The sequence below is a fragment of the Thunnus thynnus genome, chromosome 23 (assembly GCF_963924715.1).
Source record: "Thunnus thynnus chromosome 23, fThuThy2.1, whole genome shotgun sequence".
NCBI classification, from domain to species: domain Eukaryota; kingdom Metazoa; phylum Chordata; class Actinopteri; order Scombriformes; family Scombridae; genus Thunnus; species Thunnus thynnus.
Window position 1 is genome coordinate 24,034,819 of NC_089539.1, and position 18,722 is coordinate 24,053,540.

General features: G+C 40.1%; 1 protein-coding gene across 2 annotated transcripts in view; it reads right to left on the bottom strand.

Annotated features, from left to right (window-relative positions):
* Nucleotides 1-1,130: 1,130 nt before the first annotated feature.
* The window catches only part of LOC137175613 (uncharacterized), a 249,120-nt gene continuing 231,528 nt past the window's right edge, over nucleotides 1,131-18,722 (bottom strand). For both annotated transcript variants that reach the window (XM_067581398.1, XM_067581399.1), the window contains 8 exons: nucleotides 18,379-18,555; nucleotides 15,378-15,551; nucleotides 14,553-14,720; nucleotides 11,661-11,828; nucleotides 8,769-8,939; nucleotides 5,894-6,061; nucleotides 4,865-5,041; nucleotides 1,131-3,823 (listed from right to left, as the gene is read on the bottom strand). In XM_067581398.1, coding sequence (XP_067437499.1) covers nucleotides 3,817-3,823; nucleotides 4,865-5,041; nucleotides 5,894-6,061; nucleotides 8,769-8,939; nucleotides 11,661-11,828; nucleotides 14,553-14,720; nucleotides 15,378-15,551; nucleotides 18,379-18,555 — 1,210 coding nt within the window. In that variant the 3' untranslated portion in view covers nucleotides 1,131-3,816. The remainder of the gene's footprint in view (nucleotides 3,824-4,864; nucleotides 5,042-5,893; nucleotides 6,062-8,768; nucleotides 8,940-11,660; nucleotides 11,829-14,552; nucleotides 14,721-15,377; nucleotides 15,552-18,378; nucleotides 18,556-18,722) is intronic.

An 18,722-nucleotide genomic window follows, 5' to 3' on the forward strand; every position in this document is an offset into this window, starting at 1 on the left:
TTAATATTAAAAATATATTCAACTCAAATCACAATGATTTAAATGACAGTTGTGCACTTTCTCGCTCAAGGAGAAGTGTTGAATTGTTGCAGAAAGACAAAAGGTGGAAACGTGAGTGAGCGTTGGAGGGAGGAGTGCCGGGAAGAGTTGGTTGTGTAGGAGCACAGAAAGCGTTGCTTAGTGTTATCTAAAAGGTTTTCAAAGTCATGGCTGAATATTTACTGATTATTTCGCTGTCTTCCTGCAACAACTAAACTCTCGCGACATCTCAGAACAAAACTTCTCCTTGAGCGAGACTTGGTGAGACACACTAACAAGAAGACCGGATCAAGTGGAAGGTAAAGAAAAAACTTTTATTTCTCTGTACGGTCCTTTCCATAATGTTGTCAGACACTTATAATAGTTACTGTTAATCCCACTTGACACAATGATTCTTCCAAAAGCTTTAATGATGACATTTCTAAAATAAGTGAATGACAGTTTCACTAGTGTCAACAGGCTCGACCCTTTTAGTAAGATAGTAAATAGAAGGTTAACATCTGTGAATTAACTCAAAGGAAACATGTTTTACTTTATCATGTATTTGTGGAGTAAGGTCAGAAAATATCAGAAATAAAATTGTTCCAATAAAAGGTGACATGACATCCTGTTGGAAGAGTACAGGAATCACTATTATTCTTTTTGTGGAGCAGAGAAACATGGTCTTCATGTGTCAGCTGGGAGAATCAATGAAATTCATATTAACATCATTTTTGAAAAGTGTTGTTATTCCAGAGAGAAAAGCACCAAAAACTGTGGATTAAGAATTGATGACCTCCAGCTGCAAAAGTAACAGAGCGAGGAATTCCTTTATCCCATCAGCCATCGCTCTCTATAACACACAGCAGCACATAAAAACTCCTGGTACTCACAGCAGTACTGTAGTCAGTGCTGCACAGTGGAAAGTATGGTATTGTGTATATTTCTGGGCTGCATTGTGTCTTCTCTCACATTGAATCTTTGTACTCCAGGATGGTAATAATGATTCATTAGTTTTAAACTGCTGATGGCAGAGATATATTTCAAAGAGCTGTAAGGACACATAAGTCAACAGCAGGTTTAGCTGGAGATGAGTTGGACAGTGGAGAAGATACATTTCATGTTTTAATGAAGTTGTGCCCAAAGTCTGTTTGCATCATTATCACTGTGTGCAGTGTTGTACAATACATGCAAGATGCTGCACTAATGCAGAAAACAAGATGTAAAGGATGTGATTGGATAGAGCTGGATCACATGATCTCACCTACAAGTTTAAATTATATAGTTATTGTTAAAGCCTCCTGATTGGCTGACCAGTGTTTACTTACAGCCTGATGCAAATGACTTGTTAAATATCGTTATGAGATATAAACTATTCATTTTGACATCATATTTTTGCATCATCATCAACCTTTATTTAAACAGGGAGGGCCATTGAGAGCAAACTCTCTTTGACAAGGACGCCCTGAGTCCAGTACATATAAAAGAACATGAAAGTGACATTAAACATCAGCAACAAATCATATATAAGAACAATAGAAACAATAACAGTACATATAAAAACAATAAAAGCTCTTAAAAATGAAAATATCAACAGATTATACAACAAACAGGCCAAAGACATCAACATAAGGGACAACATCAATTCAAACACACCTGCATTCACACTGCTCTATGTCAGTCAGAAGAGATTCAAATTGATTAAAAGGGATTATTTTGTCTCATTTTACAAGCTTCTGCAGATTGTTTCACTTCGTACTTAAAAGCCAGTTTCACAATCTCAGTACTAACATGATAGTTAAAAAAAACATATAAAAACATATAAAAGCATATAAAAGCTGGATACCTTTAATATTTACACACAGAGCAACTCTGAAATGTCATCTGGAGCCATGAAGAGCCTTTAAAAGTAATCAATCAAATCTTTGCAATCAATCCTAAAACAAACTGGTAACCAGTGAAGTGATGATAGAAATGGAGTAATATGATCTCTTTTCCTGCTTTTAGTTCAAAGTCTGACAGCAGCAGTGTTCTGTGCTGGTTTTATAGATATTATTTGAATATGTTTTAATGGTGAAAACAGGACTGGACCAGCTGCTGATATGATCATCAAAACTTAGACTGGAATCAAAAAATACAAAGTTTTTCACCACAGAACCAAGATATGATTTGACCTGCATGCAGGTTTTTTGGACCAATGATAAATTCTTTCTGAATTTAACTGAATGAAATTTGTGGACATCCAATCTGTCACATCTGTCACATCTGGGCCCATATTTATCAAGCGTCTCAGAGCAGGAAATCACTCCTAACTGGCCAAAAATGATCAGAGTGACGCATCTCTGCTTCTACTTTTAGGAGAAAAAGCCTTTTATCAACTTTCCAAACTTGGTAAATGATTCGTATCTCTGCCAATATTTCGGAGCTGCAGGAGATGGAGTTCAGGCAGAGATATTCCCTGAGAGGAGAGATGTTTTGGGAACGCTTGATGACACTGAGCTTATTAAAAGATTGTTTGGACTAAAACAGAATCATTAGTGAGACTGACTTTGTGTGTGATGCAGAGGAGAACACATGATGTTTCTACACAACATCATTTAAATAAATACAGAACGTCCTCACAATGTTACACTTTATGGTAACGGAGAAAATGCAGCTGTGCAACAGTGACGATTCTGTCAGAAGCCACAATGATGGAAGTCATGAATCAAACTTTGATCTGGCTTAATGCACGTCGTAAAGATAATGAGCATGACGAGGGTCCTCAGTTACAGCCCACTAAAACTTTGATTTACACACAATCATGTCAGCTGCATAATGAAGGATATCTCAACTTCATTACAACAGCTCAAATATTTTATAGGCTTATTTTTTATTGAGGCTCCTTCAAATAACAGCAGAGCTACAGCCTGATATTTGAGAGAGGAGGATGCACCTGAACAATATATGTTTCTATTGTTACGCTGTATTTACCTTCATGTAGAGAACACAAGTTAACTTGGGGTGTAGTTGAAAGAGGAATTGGACAGTGGAAGAGAAGATGTTCTTCATGGAGACGGTTTGCAACATGTGTCTGTGCAATATGTGCAAGATGCAGCACTATTACAGGCTGTGAAACCATGTGGCTGAACCAAGATCATTTCACACAGCTGAGTCTAATTACCTGTTATCTTCATTAACATATAGGCTACATTTATCTCTCAGGCTTTTTTTACACTTTGTAAATATCATCTTATAATGAATTTTGGCATCATAGTTTTGTTCCATAACCTTGGTAAGTTACCTGCCTGGTTACCTGCTTATACACATAATATACCAAATTACCACTGTTTCATATTTCCAGCTGAGACTGTGAGAAAACTACAACACGTCATCATTATTTCTACTTTGCTGCTCTGACTGTGGTAAAACAGCCACATCTCACTCTCTCCCAGAAGTAATCCGTCTCCTGCTGACAGTCACAGTAAATTCTCTTCTGCTTCATTAATTAGTTTTAGTCCTCGTTAACTCTCAGTGTGATTCTGAGACGCTTGATAAATATGGGCCCAGGGTCAGAGTCTGACTTATAACACCTGTTTATTCATCTTTTCTGCATCAAACAGCTCATGTATAACACATCTGTAAAGTGCTGATTCAACAAAATCCAGAGATAACTGTTCAGTTTGTAGTCAGTTAAGAGACTTAAGTGAAGATGACAAAATCCAGATCCAGACTCCGGTCCAGATGGATCATCAGGATCCAGCTGATCCTCTCTCAACACACACTCCTGGATGTTCACTCACACTCTGACGGAGATCACTAGTAGCTGATGAGAGAAGAAGAAACAACAGAGGTCATAAATCAGTGTTTAGTGAGACTCACTTCATCAGCTGTCAGTCAGTGATGCAGCACATCCAGTATAAAGAGCAGCAGGGACTTCAGTCCTGTTCAGACCAGAAGTGGAACAGCTGTGCAGCGTAGCCTGCTTCCTTTCAGCTCTCATGTTAACGTGGTGGAGTGAACACACTGAGCTCCAAGCTCACACACCTGCACAGACTTTTGCTATCAAGTCTGTTTACTCTGAAGATTTCACTCAAGTACACAGAGGAAATAAAGTGCTGAGAGTCATGAACACATCATTACTGCAGAAACAGAGACATTCACTCATCAGTTTACTGATGGATTTACTGTTGATACATGTCAACTGTTAGAAAAGTTGAAAGCTACAGAGTCTCTGTGGGATTGAAGATCTTTCCTGCTGTTAAATCATCACATGACAATCAGTCAGAGCTCTCAGCTAAACAGCTGCTGTGATTCCTGGACTTCAGCAGAGGTTCTGGTCTGTATAAAGACCACATGGTTACTAAACGTAATGATGCTTGTGTGAAATCAGAGCCAGTGATTTGCAGGCTGCAGTCAGACTGAACTTAGAGCTCTGACAAAGATGAACTGATCAATTCTTTAGTGTTGAAATGAGAGAACAAACACTTTCAGATCAGATTTGATGGTAGGACAGTTTGATGATGAGGACCACTGTCTCTATACATCTTGTAAGGCTGTCAGCTGTAATCCAGCTTTATTACCTGCAGACATCAACACAACAACAACAGTCGTCTTCACATCAACTCAAACACATGATCACAACAAGCTTCTGGCTGATCTGATTGGCTGACTGTTCTCTCTCTCTCTGTCTTTCTGTCCAATCCTGAAGCCTGTCACCATTCTCCTCTCACAGCTTCACTGAGGAAAGCAGCCACTGAGAAGGTTGAAGGTTCACCAGGAAATACTGGATCTTTGCTTTGATACTAACTGTGTTTAATACAAAACTGCTGAAACCAGCACAGACTGACTCCAACTCTCTACTCACCTCAGAGTCTCCAGTCTACAGTCTGGACTCTTCTTAAGATCAGACAGCTGCTTCACGTCCGAGTTCTTCAGGTTATTTCCTATTAGATTCAGCTCTCTCAGATGGGATGAGGGGTTGGACTTCAGAGCTGAGGCCAGAGAAGCACAGCTGGTCTCTGACAACCTGCAGCTCCACAAACTGAATAAAGAATAAATGACGTCACTTTAGAAAACAAAGTTCATGCTTGAAATCATTCAATGTTTCATAATCTGTTCAGAGCTGAAGAAGGTTTAGAATGTAGAAGTTTAGAAAGTTGTAGATGTGATCTCTAGATCCCCTACGAGACAGCCAGAGTCAGCTGACCATCCTGAGTCACCACAGTCCCGTAAACTGCGGCGGGTCCACAGACTGAAACTATTCACGTCACGGTTTACGGGACTGTGGTGACTCAAGGCAGCTAATATAGCAGCTAGCATCTACGTTACTTTTACACTTAAAATAAGATTTTTGTGCACGTTGTAATAACTCGATTTAAACAAAGTGGACATTTTACACATCATGCTGCTCTAACTGAACCATTTACAACAAGTAACCACTGCACACACACAACACAGAGCACATGTACATGTTTACTGAGTAAAGACACAAATGCAAAGATCCATCTCTGGATTTCAATAATCAATTATTGATCATTCAAATAAGAATCGAAATTAATCTGAAAATCTATTTTTTTGTCCTAAAGTTTAGAAGATGGAAACTCCAAACAGCTGAACCCAACAGGATGCAGGTTAAAAACTGTCAAATAGAAAAGATAAAAACAGAGTTTCAGAGGTTCAGAGTGAATTATCCAGTGTAGATTTTTCTTGTTATATGAAGGTTTTAAATGTGCAGCTCAACATTGTTCTGACAGTCAAAGGACTAAACCACTGAAGAAGAAAATAGATCCTCAGTGTGGATCAGCATAATATCAGCTTTATGTCTGCAGTTTAGTGTCACCACAACTGTCACATCATATTAATCTCAGCACAGAAGTAAAAAATGGTGTCTGACCTCAGAGTCTCCAGTCTACAGTGTGGACTCTCCAGAAAATCACACAGCTGCTTCACGTCACACACGTCGTTGTAAGACAGATACAGATGTCTCAGATGGGAGGGGTTGGACTTCAGAGCTGAGGCCAGAGAAGCACAGCTGATCTCTGACAAACTGCAGCCAATCAATCTGAATAAAGAATAAATGATGTAGATTAAAATCCATTTATAATCCAATCAGATGTGTTCAGGTTTTAAATGTGTAGTTCAACATTACTATGTCCTCATCAATGAGTTTTTCACTAAAATGAGCAGAGTAACTTTGTCATTGTGTTATTGTGGATCATCATGATGTCAGCCTTCTACAGACATCATCCAAATGTCACCACAACATTCAGACACATATTCATGTCAACACTGATTCATAAAAAATACTTTAAACACCTGCATTTAGATCAGTGTGTGTGTTCTGAAGGATCAATATCAATGATCAGACATTAGTCATTAAAACACATTAAATAATATAATAAAGAAATATTTCTCCTTCAACAAATAAACTTGATCTAGGGCTGTGTGGTTAATCAAATTTAACTTCCGATTACGATTTTGGCTTCCAACGATTATGAAAACAAGATAATGGAGATAAAACGATAATTGATTATTATTGTCATTTCGCAGTGATGCTCTCGTTTTGTCTTGTGTTCTAAATCCAGCAAACCTCTTTCCTTTACAGCGGTGCGCTTTCGCTCCTCCTTAAACGCCTCCGACAGGCGTTGAGCGTCTCTGTCCACAGACTAACCTGCCTTCACCAGGCTGACTGACAGCTGGGATTTACTGAACCTAAATAGTTTGCATGTCGGCTCCACGGGAAGAAATCAACAGTGTTTGTACTTATTGATTCATTGGTTTTATTTCCTCGCCCACTGTAGCGAGTGAATCTGCCTGTAGTGAAACCGGAGGTAACGTTAGCTGGGAGGCTAGCGGAGGCTAGCTGGCTGTGCTTCCCTCCGGTCATACTGCGGCTAACGCTCCGCTAGCCTCCCAGCTAGCCCCGGCTCTCCGTCTGGATCCAACCGGAGCACCGAGCCCCGGTTTGTTATTCAGGTTAAAGTGGGAAGAAGCAGCGGGTCTGTCGGGCAGCTGAGTGAAGTGGAGCCTGCGGAGGAAACACCGGGACCGTCAGGATGAAACAGTCCGCAGAGGAACTGCTGTGTTCGGCTGCAGAGATAGGAAACACCTCGGCTGACAGGATGTACCACTCTGTTGGAAAAAACGTTTTCTTTTTGGTTTATAACAGCTATTGGCAACCAGCGTATGAGGTGCATTACCGCCACCTTCTGCTTCGGACTGTGGACCAAAGATTAAATCCTGCACATTACTCCTGTCTGTCTGATAAACTCAAAGAAAACTACTGCTCCTCCCACTTGGCAGGTTCATGTGTTTTAATGCTGAGCTCCTGAACTCCAGTCTTCATAAGTTCTTCCTTCATATATTGTCTTTCTTGATCATTAGTACAATCTATGATTGCAGGTGTAATAGTCTCCTCAGCCAGGTGGAAAAAAATATGTGCATATATATCAGCATTGGCAAAAATGAGAGTCAAAAAGTAATTGTGTTAAATAATCGTGATTATGATTTTTGCCATAATCGAGCAGCCCTACCGTCTATACAAACTCATGTTGTTCAGCCAAACACAAGTAAAAATGTCAAAAGACTAAAACACGACACATTTATATGTTTTAGGTCTACATGTGCAAAACAGTTGAGCAAGAATAATAAAAGACCTGCATCACTTGCAAGAGCTTCATCATTATGTACATTTAAAACACATAAATGCTATCCCATAATGCAACACATGGACTGTCAGTACCTGCTGTTTCAACTTTATCACTTTGAGCACAGACAGTAGAAACTGAAAGTCTGCTCATTAGTTCATCTGCACTGTTTGTATTTGTGTTGACATCAGTCTGATACCTGCAGACAGCTGCTGGCTGGCGTTAGCTCCCCGGCAGGTAGAGACAGACTGAATACAGTAGAATCTGCACACTGTTCAGTCCACTTCCACGCTTTCACATCTCGTAGTCAGAGATAATATCTCATTAACAAACACAAACCCAGAGCTCAGATCAGTGTGTGGAGTCTTTTTTCAGTCTGTTCCTCTTGTAGATGTGATCTCTAGATCCCCTACGAGACAGCCAGAGTCAGCTGACCATCCTGAGTCACCACAGTCCCGTAAACTGCGGCGGGTCCACAGACTGAAACTATTCACGTCACGGTTTACGGGACTGTGGTGACTCAAGGCAGCTAATATAGCAGCTAGCATCTACGTTACTTTTACACTTAAAATAAGATTTTTGTGCACGTTGTAATAACTGGATTTAAACAAAGTGGACATTTTACACATCATGCTGCTCTAACTGAACCATTTACAACAAGTAACCACTACACACACACAACACAGAGCACATGTACATGTTTACTGAGTAAAGACACAAATGCAAAGATCCATCTCTGGATTTCAATAATCAATTATTGATCATTCAAATAAGAATGGCAATTAATCTGAAAATCTATTTTTTTGTCCTAAAGTTTAGAAGATGGAAACTCCAAACAGCTGAACCCAACAGGATGCAGGTTAAAAACTGTCAAATAGAAAAGATAAAAACAGAGTTTCAGAGGTTCAGAGTGAATTATCCAGTGTAGATTTTTCTTGTTATATGAAGGTTTTAAATGTGCAGCTCAACATTGTTCTGACAGTCAATGGACTAAACCACTGAAGAAGAAAATAGATCCTCAGTGTGGATCAGCATAATATCAGCTTTATGTCTGCAGTTTAGTGTCACCACAACTGTCACATCATATTGATCTCAGCACAGAAGTAAAAAATGGTGTCTTACTCCAGATCCTCCAGTCTACAGTGTGGACTCTCCAGAAAATCACACAGCTGCTTCACGTCACACACGTCGTTTCTTGACAGTTCCAGATGTCTCAGATGGGATGAGGGGTTGGACTTCAGAGCTGAGGCCAGAGAAGCACAGCTGATCTCTGACAAACTGCAGTCTTCCAAACTGAATAAAGAATAAATGATGTAGATTAAAATCCATTTATAATCCAATCAGATGTGTTCAGGTTTTAAATGTGTAGTTCAACATTACTATGTCCTCATCAATGAGCTTTTCACTAAAATGAGCAGAGTAACTTTGTCATTGTGTTATTGTGGATCATCATGATGTCAGCCTTCTACAGACATCATCCAAATGTCACCACAACATTCAGACACATATTCATGTCAACACTGATTCATAAAAAATACTTTAAACACCTGCATTTAGATCAGTGTGTGTGTTCTGAAGGATCAATATCAATGATCAGACATTATTCATTAAAACACATTAAATAATATAATAAAGAAATATTTCTCCTTCAACAAATAAACTTGATCTAGGGCTGTGTGGTTAATCAAATTTAACTTCCGATTACGATTTTGGCTTCCAACGATTATGAAAACAAGATAATGGAGATAAAACGATTATTGTTTATTATTGTCATTTCGCAGTGATGCTCTCGTTTTGTCTTGTGTTATAAATCCAGCAAACCTCTTTCCTTTACAGCGGTGCGCTTTCGCTCCTCCTTAAACGCCTCCGACAGGCGTTGAGCGTCTCTGTCCACAGACTAACCTGCCTTCACCAGGCTGACTGACAGCTGGGATTTACTGAACCTAAATAGTTTGCATGTCGGCTCCACGGGAAGAAATCAACAGTGTTTGTACTTATTGATTCATTGGTTTTATTTCCTCGCCCACTGTAGCGAGTGAATCTGCCTGTAGTGAAACCGGAGGTAACGTTAGCTGGGAGGCTAGCGGAGGCTAGCTGGCTGTGCTTCCCTCCGGTCATGCTGCGGCTAACGCTCCGCTAGCCTCCCAGCTAGCCCCGGCTCTCCGTCTGCATCCAACCGGAGCACCGAGCCCCGGTTTGTTATTCAGGTTAAAGTGGGAAGAAGCAGCGGGTCTGTCGGGCAACTGAGTGAAGTGGAGCCTGCGGAGGAAACACCGGGACCGTCAGGATGAAACAGTCCGCAGAGGAGCTGCTGTGTTCGGCTGCAGAGATAGGAAACACCTCGGCTGACAGGATGTACCACTCTGTTTGGAAAAAACTTTTTCCTTTTTCTTCTTTTTTTTGGTTTATAACAGCTATTGGCAACCAGCGTATGAGGTGCATTACCGCCACCTTCTGCTTCGGACTGTGGACCAAAGATTAAATCCTGCACATTACTCCTGTCTGTCTGATAAACTCAAAGAAAACTACTGCTCCTCCCACTTGGCAGGTTCATGTGTTTTAATGCTGAGCTCCTGAACTCCAGTCTTCATAAGTTCTTCCTTCATATATTGTCTTTCTTGATCATTAGTACAATCTATGATTGCAGGTGTAATAGCCTCCTCAGCCAGGTGGAAAAAAATATGTGCATATATATCAGCATTGGCAAAAATGAGAGTCAAAAAGTAATTGTGTTAAATAATCGTGATTATGATTTTTGCCATAATCGAGCAGCCCTACCGTCTATACAAACTCATGTTGTTCAGCCAAACACAAGTAAAAATGTCAAAAGACTAAAACACGACACATTTATATGTTTTAGGTCTACATGTGCAAAACAGTTGAGCAAGAATAATAAAAGACCTGCATCACTTGCAAGAGCTTCATCATTATGTACATTTAAAACACATAAATGCTATCCCATAATGCAACACATGGACTGTCAGTACCTGCTGTTTCAACTTTATCACTTTGAGCACAGACAGTAGAAACTGAAAGTCTGCTCATTAGTTCATCTGCACTGTTTGTATTTGTGTTGACATCAGTCTGATACCTGCAGACAGCTGCTGGCTGGCGTTAGCTCCCCAGCAGGTAGAGACAGACTGAATACAGTAGAATCTGCACACTGTTCAGTCCACTTCCACGCTTTCACATCTCGTAGTCAGAGATAATATCTCATTAACAAACACAAACCCAGAGCTCAGATCAGTGTGTGGAGTCTTTTTTCAGTCTGTTCCTCTTGTAGATGTGATCTCTAGATCCCCTACGAGACAGCCAGAGTCAGCTGACCATCCTGAGTCACCACAGTCCCGTAAACTGCGGCGGGTCCACAGACTGAAACTATTCACGTCACGGTTTACGGGACTGTGGTGACTCAAGGCAGCTAATATAGCAGCTAGCATCTACGTTACTTTTACACTTAAAATAAGATTTTTGTGCACGTTGTAATAACTGGATTTAAACAAAGTGGACATTTTACACATCATGCTGCTCTAACTGAACCATTTACAACAAGTAACCACTGCACACACACAACACAGAGCACATGTACATGTTTACTGAGTAAAGACACAAATGCAAAGATCCATCTCTGGATTTCAATAATCAATTATTGATCATTCAAATAAGAATGGCAATTAATCTGAAAATCTATTTTTTTGTCCTAAAGTTTAGAAGATGGAAACTCCAAACAGCTGAACCCAACAGGATGCAGGTTAAAAACTATCAAATAGAAAAGATAAAAACAGAGTTTCAGAGGTTCAGAGTGAATTATCCAGTGTAGATTTTTCTTGTTATATGAAGGTTTTAAATGTGCAGCTCAACATTGTTCTGACAGTCAATGGACTAAACCACTGAAGAAGAAAATAGATCCTCAGTGTGGATCAGCATAATATCAGCTTTATGTCTGCAGTTTAGTGTCACCACAACTGTCACATCATATTGATCTCAGCACAGAAGTAAAAAATGGTGTCTGACCCCAGAGTCTCCAGTCTACAGTGTGGACTCTCCAGAAAATCACACAGCTGCTTCACGTCACACACGTCGTTTAGAGACAGATCCAGATGTCTCAGATGGGAGGGGTTGGACTTCAGAGCTGAGGCCAGAGAAGCACAGCTGGTCTCTGACAACCTGCAGCCAGTCAATCTGAATAAAGAATAAATGATGTAGATTAAAATCCATTTATAATCCAATCAGATGTGTTCAGGTTTTAAATGTGTAGTTCAACATTACTATGTCCTCATCAATGAGCTTTTCACTAAAATGAGCAGAGTAACTTTGTCATTGTGTTATTGTGGATCATCATGATGTCAGCCTTCTACAGTCATCATCCAAATGTCACCACAACATTCAGACACATATTCATGTCAACACTGATTCATAAAAAATACTTTAAACACCTGCATTTAGATCAGTGTGTGTGTGTTCTGAAGGATCAATATCAATGATCAGACATTATTCATTAAAACACATTAAATAATATAATAAAGAAATATTTCTTGTTCAACATATGAACTTGATCTAGGGCTGTGTGGTTAATCAAATTTAACTTCCGATTACGATTTTGGCTTCCAACGATTATGAAAACAAGATAATGGAAATAAAACGATTATTGTTTATTATTGTCATTTCGCAGTGATGCTCTCGTTTTGTCTTGTGTTCTAAATCCAGCAAACCTCTTTCCTTTACAGCGGTGCGCTTTCGCTCCTCCTTAAACGCCTCCGACAGGCGTTGAGCGTCTCTGTCCACAGACTAACCTGCCTTCACCAGGCTGACTGACAGCTGGGATTTACTGAACCTAAATAGTTTGCATGTCGGCTCCACGGGAAGAAATCAACAGTGTTTGTACTTATTGATTCATTGGTTTTATTTCCTCGCCCACTGTAGCGAGTGAATCTGCCTGTAGTGAAACCGGAGGTAACGTTAGCTGGGAGGCTAGCGGAGGCTAGCTGGCTGTGCTTCCCTCCGGTCATACTGCGGCTAACGCTCCGCTAGTCTCCCAGCTAGCCCCGGCTCTCCGTCTGGATCCAACCGGAGCACCGAGCCCCGGTTTGTTATTCAGGTTAAAGTGGGAAGAAGCAGCGGGTCTGTCGGGCAGCTGAGTGAAGTGGAGCCTGCGGAGGAAACACCGGGACCGTCAGGATGAAACAGTCCGCAGAGGAGCTGCTGTGTTCGGCTGCAGAGATAGGAAACACCTCGGCTGACAGGATGTACCACTCTGTTGGAAAAAACTTTTTCCTTTTTCTTCTTTTTTTTGGTTTATAACAGCTATTGGCAACCAGCGTATGAGGTGCATTACCGCCACCTTCTGCTTCGGACTGTGGACCAAAGATTAAATCCTGCACATTACTCCTGTCTGTCTGATAAACTCAAAGAAAACTACTGCTCCACCCACTTGGCAGGTTCATGTGTTTTAATGCTGAGCTCCTGAACTCCAGTCTTCATAAGTTCTTCCTTCATATATTGTCTTTCTTGATCATTAGTACAATCTATGATTGCAGGTGTAATAGTCTCCTCAGCCAGGTGGAAAAAAATATGTGCATATATATCAGCATTGGCAAAAATGAGAGTCAAAAAGTAATTGTGTTAAATAATCGTGATTATGATTTTTGCCATAATCGACCAGCCCTACCATCTATACAAACTCATGTTGTTCAGCCAAACACAAGTAAAAATGTCAAAAGACTAAAACACGACACATTTATATGTTTTAGGTCTACATGTGCAAAACAGTTGAGCAAGAATAATAAAAGACCTGCATCACTTGCAAAAGCTTCATCATTATGTACATTTAAAACACATAAATGCTATCCCATAATGCAACACATGGACTGTCAGTACCTGCTGTTTCAACTTTATCACTTTGAGCACAGACAGCAGAAACTGAAAGTCTGCTCATTAGTTCATCTGCACTGTTTGTATTTGTGTTGACATCAGTCTGATACCTGCAGACAGCTGCTGGCTGGCGTTAGCTCCCCAGCAGGTAGAGACAGACTGAATACAGTAGAATCTGCACACTGTTCAGTCCACTTCCACGCTTTCACATCTCGTAGTCAGAGATAATATCTCGTTAACAAACACAAACCCAGAGCTCAGATCAGTGTGTGGAGTCTTTTTTCAGTCTGTTCCTCTTGTAGATGTGATCTCTAGATCCCCTACGAGACAGCCAGAGTCAGCTGACCATCCTGAGTCACCACAGTCCCGTAAACTGCGGCGGGTCCACAGACTGAAACTATTCACGTCACGGTTTACGGGACTGTGGTGACTCAAGGCAGCTAATATAGCAGCTAGCATCTACGTTACTTTTACACTTAAAATAAAATTTTTGTGCACGTTGTAATAACTTGATTTAAACAAAGTGGACATTTTACACATCATGCTGCTCTAACTGAACCATTTACAACAAGTAACCACTGCACACACACACAACACAGAGCACATGTACATGTTTACTGAGTAAAGACACAAATGCAAAGATCCATCTCTGGATTTCAATAATCAATTATTGATCATTCAAATAAGAATGGCAATTAATCTGAAAATCTATTTTTTTGTCCTAAAGTTTAGAAGATGGAAACTCCAAACAGCTGAACCCAACAGGATGCAGGTTAAAAACTGTCAAATAGAAAAGATAAAAGCAGAGTTTCAGAGGTTCAGAGTGAATTATCCAGTGTAGATTTTTCTTGTTATATGAAGGTTTTAAATGTGCAGCTCAACATTGTTCTGACAGTCAATGGACTAAACCACTGAAGAAGAAAATAGATCCTCAGTGTGGATCAGCATAATATCAGCTTTATGTCTGCAGTTTAGTGTCACCACAACTGTCACATCATATTAATCTCAGCACAGAAGTAAAAAATGGTGTCTGACCCCAGATACTCCAGTCTACAGTGTGGACTCTCCAGAAAATCACACAGCTGCTTCACGTCACACACGTCGTTTCCAGACAGATCCAGATATGTCAGATGGGAGGGGTTGGACTTCAGAGCTGAGGCCAGAGAAGCACAGCTGGTCTCTGACAACTTGCAGGAACTCAATCTGAATAAAGAATAAATGATGTAGATTAAAATCCATTTATAATCCAATCAGATGTGTTCAGGTTTTAAATGTGTAGTTCAACATTACTATGTCCTCATCAATGAGCTTTTCACTAAAATGAGCAGAGTAACTTTGTCATGATGTCAGCCTTCTACAGACATCATCCAAATGTCACCACAACATTCAGACACATATTCATGTCAACACTGATTCATAAAAAATACTTTAAACACCTGCATTTAGATCAGTGTGTGTGTGTGAGAGAGAGAGATTATTGTGAAGGATCAATATCAATTATCAGACATTATTCATTAAACACATTAAATAATATAATAAAGAAATATTTCTCCTTCAGCAAGTAAACTTGATCAATTTAAAACAGATATTAGTTGAGAGGATCTTCTGTATACAGATGTGACTCTTTACCAAAAGTTATAAACATTCATTTACTTTAACAACTAACAGTGGACATTTTCTACAGTTTCTTTAAGAATCAGTCATCTTTTATAACTACAGACTAAACTTTGTACAGTAAAAAAATGAAAATATGGAAAAAAGAAAATGAACTTCATGGATGTAAGTTATGTATGTACATAAATTAGGTTCAGTTGTTAAACATTAAGATCAACAATAGTAACAGACAGTCAGTGAACTGACCTCAGAGTCTCCAGTCTACAGTCTGGACTCTCCAGAAAATCACACAGTAGCTTCACGTCTGATTCCTGAAACTTTCCTTCAGACAGATTCAACTTTCTCAGATGGGAGAGGTTGGACTTCAGAGCTGAGACCAGAGAAGCACAGCTGATCTCTGACAAACTGCAGTCAGTCAATCTGAATAAAGAATAAATGATGTAGATTAAAATCCATTTATAATCCAATCAGATGTGTTCAGGTTTTAAATGTGTAGTTCAACATTACTATGTCCTCATCAATGAGCTTTTCACTAAAATGAGCAGAGTAACTTTGTCATTGTGTTATTGTGGATCATCATAATATCAGCCAGAGCGGCGCCAGACAATTATCAGCAGGGGGGCACAAGGTCGTCACCGGTGGGCACTCCTTTTTACATGCTCATAGATCAGACATTTCCTTCTTTTTTTTTGGTAGTTTAACGTAAATGAGTCAGATGAATGGCTTTCTATACATAAAAGAAGGAATAACACAATAAAGTGGAAACTGTTTATATTGATCACATCTGTCTGGATCAAATTGATCACTATCAACAAATGATTATTATAACTGATTTTTAAACATTTTTTCTTTATTTCTCATGCAGAATACCATCTAATTGACATTTGTATATTTATTACATGAATATAAAGTAATGAAACGAGCAGCTTCTCTATTTAATGAATTTTACTGACTGTTTCAAGATACAGTACAGCTGTTTAAACGCTGGTTGTTGTGTCGCTGCTGCATCTCGTTGGCTGGTTTTTGGCAGTTTGTCATGAGCTTCGAGGAAACAACGTTTTTCATTGAGAGAAAATGATTTTCTTTTTCCCGTCATGATTTCAATGTGCAGGCAGCAGCAGCCTCAGGTCACCAGCTGGAAGCAGACGGGTTACCACGAGGCAGTAATGGTGCCGCAGCCGCCAGGAACATATCAAACATGTTTCATGGGAGTAAAATAAAAAAAAAAAATAGAATTACTGTAGTTGTACAATTTTTTCCATATGGATTCATGTATGAAAAGGCCCAAAATGAACACTGTACTTGATTAGTATAAGCAAACTATTTAAACAACATTTGTATAAGAATGATTCAGTCTCAAGCTTTGTGATCCATATAAGCGATTGATCACTGTAACTGTGATCAATACAGGCGGTTTCCACTGTAATAACCAAACCAACACTGCATAACTCTTGAAACAAATTGAACAATGAATATGTTACAGTTCAGAACTTCCTCACAGAAACCACAATCCTAACATGCCACGGCGGGCCAGGATAAATAACACTGGCTTACCTGCGGCTACTATTCCTACACAAGGCCGAGTCTTCTGGGCTTTGAGTTGGAAAGGTTGATTATGTCATTGTAATCACAAGTCTCAGTTAGTTCTCTTTCAAAAGACAAAAACGTCAAGTTGTTCAGGTGTCCAGTCAACATGGATGATCTGATGCGCATCTGGATCTGTTGTTACACACATCTGTTACACACATCTCCAAGATAATGGAGATAAAACGATAATTGATTATTATTGTCATTTCGCAGTGATGCTCTCGTTTTGTCTTGTGTTCTAAATCCAGCAAACCTCTTTCCTTTACAGCGGTGCGCTTTCGCTCCTCCTTAAACGCCTCCGACAGGCGTTGAGCGTCTCTGTCCACAGACTAACCTGCCTTCACCAGGCTGACTGACAGCTGGGATTTACTGAACCTAAATAGTTTGCATGTCGGCTCCACGGGAAGAAATCAACAGTGTTTGTACTTATTGATTCATTGGTTTTATTTCCTCGCCCACTGTAGCGAGTGAATCTGCCTGTAGTGAAACCGGAGGTAACGTTAGCTGGAAGGCTAGCGGAGGCTAGCTGGCTGTGCTTCCCTCCGGTCATACTGCGGCTAACGCTCCGCTAGCCTCCCATATAGCCCCGGCTCTCCGTCTGGATCCAACCGGAGCACCGAGCCCCGGTTTGTTATTCAGGTTAAAGTGGGAAGAAGCAGCGGATCTGTCGGGCAGCTGAGTGAAGTGGAGCCTGCGGAGGAAACACCGGGACCGTCAGGATGAAACAGTCCGCAGAGGAGCTGCTGTGTTCGGCTGCAGAGATAGGAAACACCTCGACTGACAGGATGTACCACTCTGTTGGAAAAAACGTTTTCTTTTTGGTTTATAACAGCTATTGGCAACCAGCGTATGAGGTGCATTACCGCCACCTTCTGCTTCGGACTGTGGACCAAAGATTAAATCCTGCACATTACTCCTGTCTGTCTGATAAACTCAAAGAAAACTACTGCTCCTCCCACTTGGCAGGTTCATGTGTTCATGGCATAAAGCCAACAAATGTCTCACAACCATCCTGCCGTGACTTCACTTTAAGGCACGGCCTGGTCCCAACATGCTTCATCCTCTGGACGAGTTTTTGTTAAAAAGTGGCTCAAACATAACTGCTTAGCCACAGTTTCCAACTTTCATCTAGATGTTAGCTACATGAAACTGCGTTGTGACAGTGCGTGTGCGATGTAGCCTAACTTCAGTCACGTACAGTAAGACAGGAAGTTTCCATGAATCTGAAGTTTGGGTGGGGCACAAAATCCCAATTGGACAGGCATTGCCCCCCAGTGCCCCCCTGTCCTGCTGGCTGTGATGTCAGCCTTCTACAGATATCATCCAAATGTCACCACAACATTCAGACACATATTCATGTCAACACTGATTTATAAAAAATACTTTAAACACCTGCATTGATCTCTCTGTGTCCCTGTATGTGTGTGTGTGTTCTAAAAAATAAATATCAATGTTCAGACATTATTCATTAAACACATTAAATAATCTAATAAAGAAATATTTCTCCTTCAGCAAGTAAACTTGATCAATTTAAAACAGATATTAGTTGAGAGGATCTTCTGTATACAGATATGACTCTTTACCAAAAATTATGAACATTCATTTACTTTAACAACTAACAGTGGACATTTTCTACAGTTTCTACAGTCAGTGAACTGACCTCAGATTCTCCAGTCTACAGTGTGGACTCTCCTTAAGATCAGACAGCTGTTTCATGTCCGAGTCCTTCAGGTTATTTCCTCTTACATCCAGATATCTCAGATGGGATGAGAGGTTGGACTTAAGAGCTGAGACCAGAGAAGCACAGCTGATCTCTGACAAACTGCAGCCACTCAATCTGAATAAAGAATAAATGACGTCACTTTAGAAAACAAAGTTCATGTTTGAAATCATGCAAAGTTTCATAATCTGTTCAGAGCTGAAGAAGGTTTAGAATGTAGAAGTTTAGAAAATGGAAACTCCAACCAGCTGAACCCAACAGGATGCAGGTTAAAGACTTTCAAA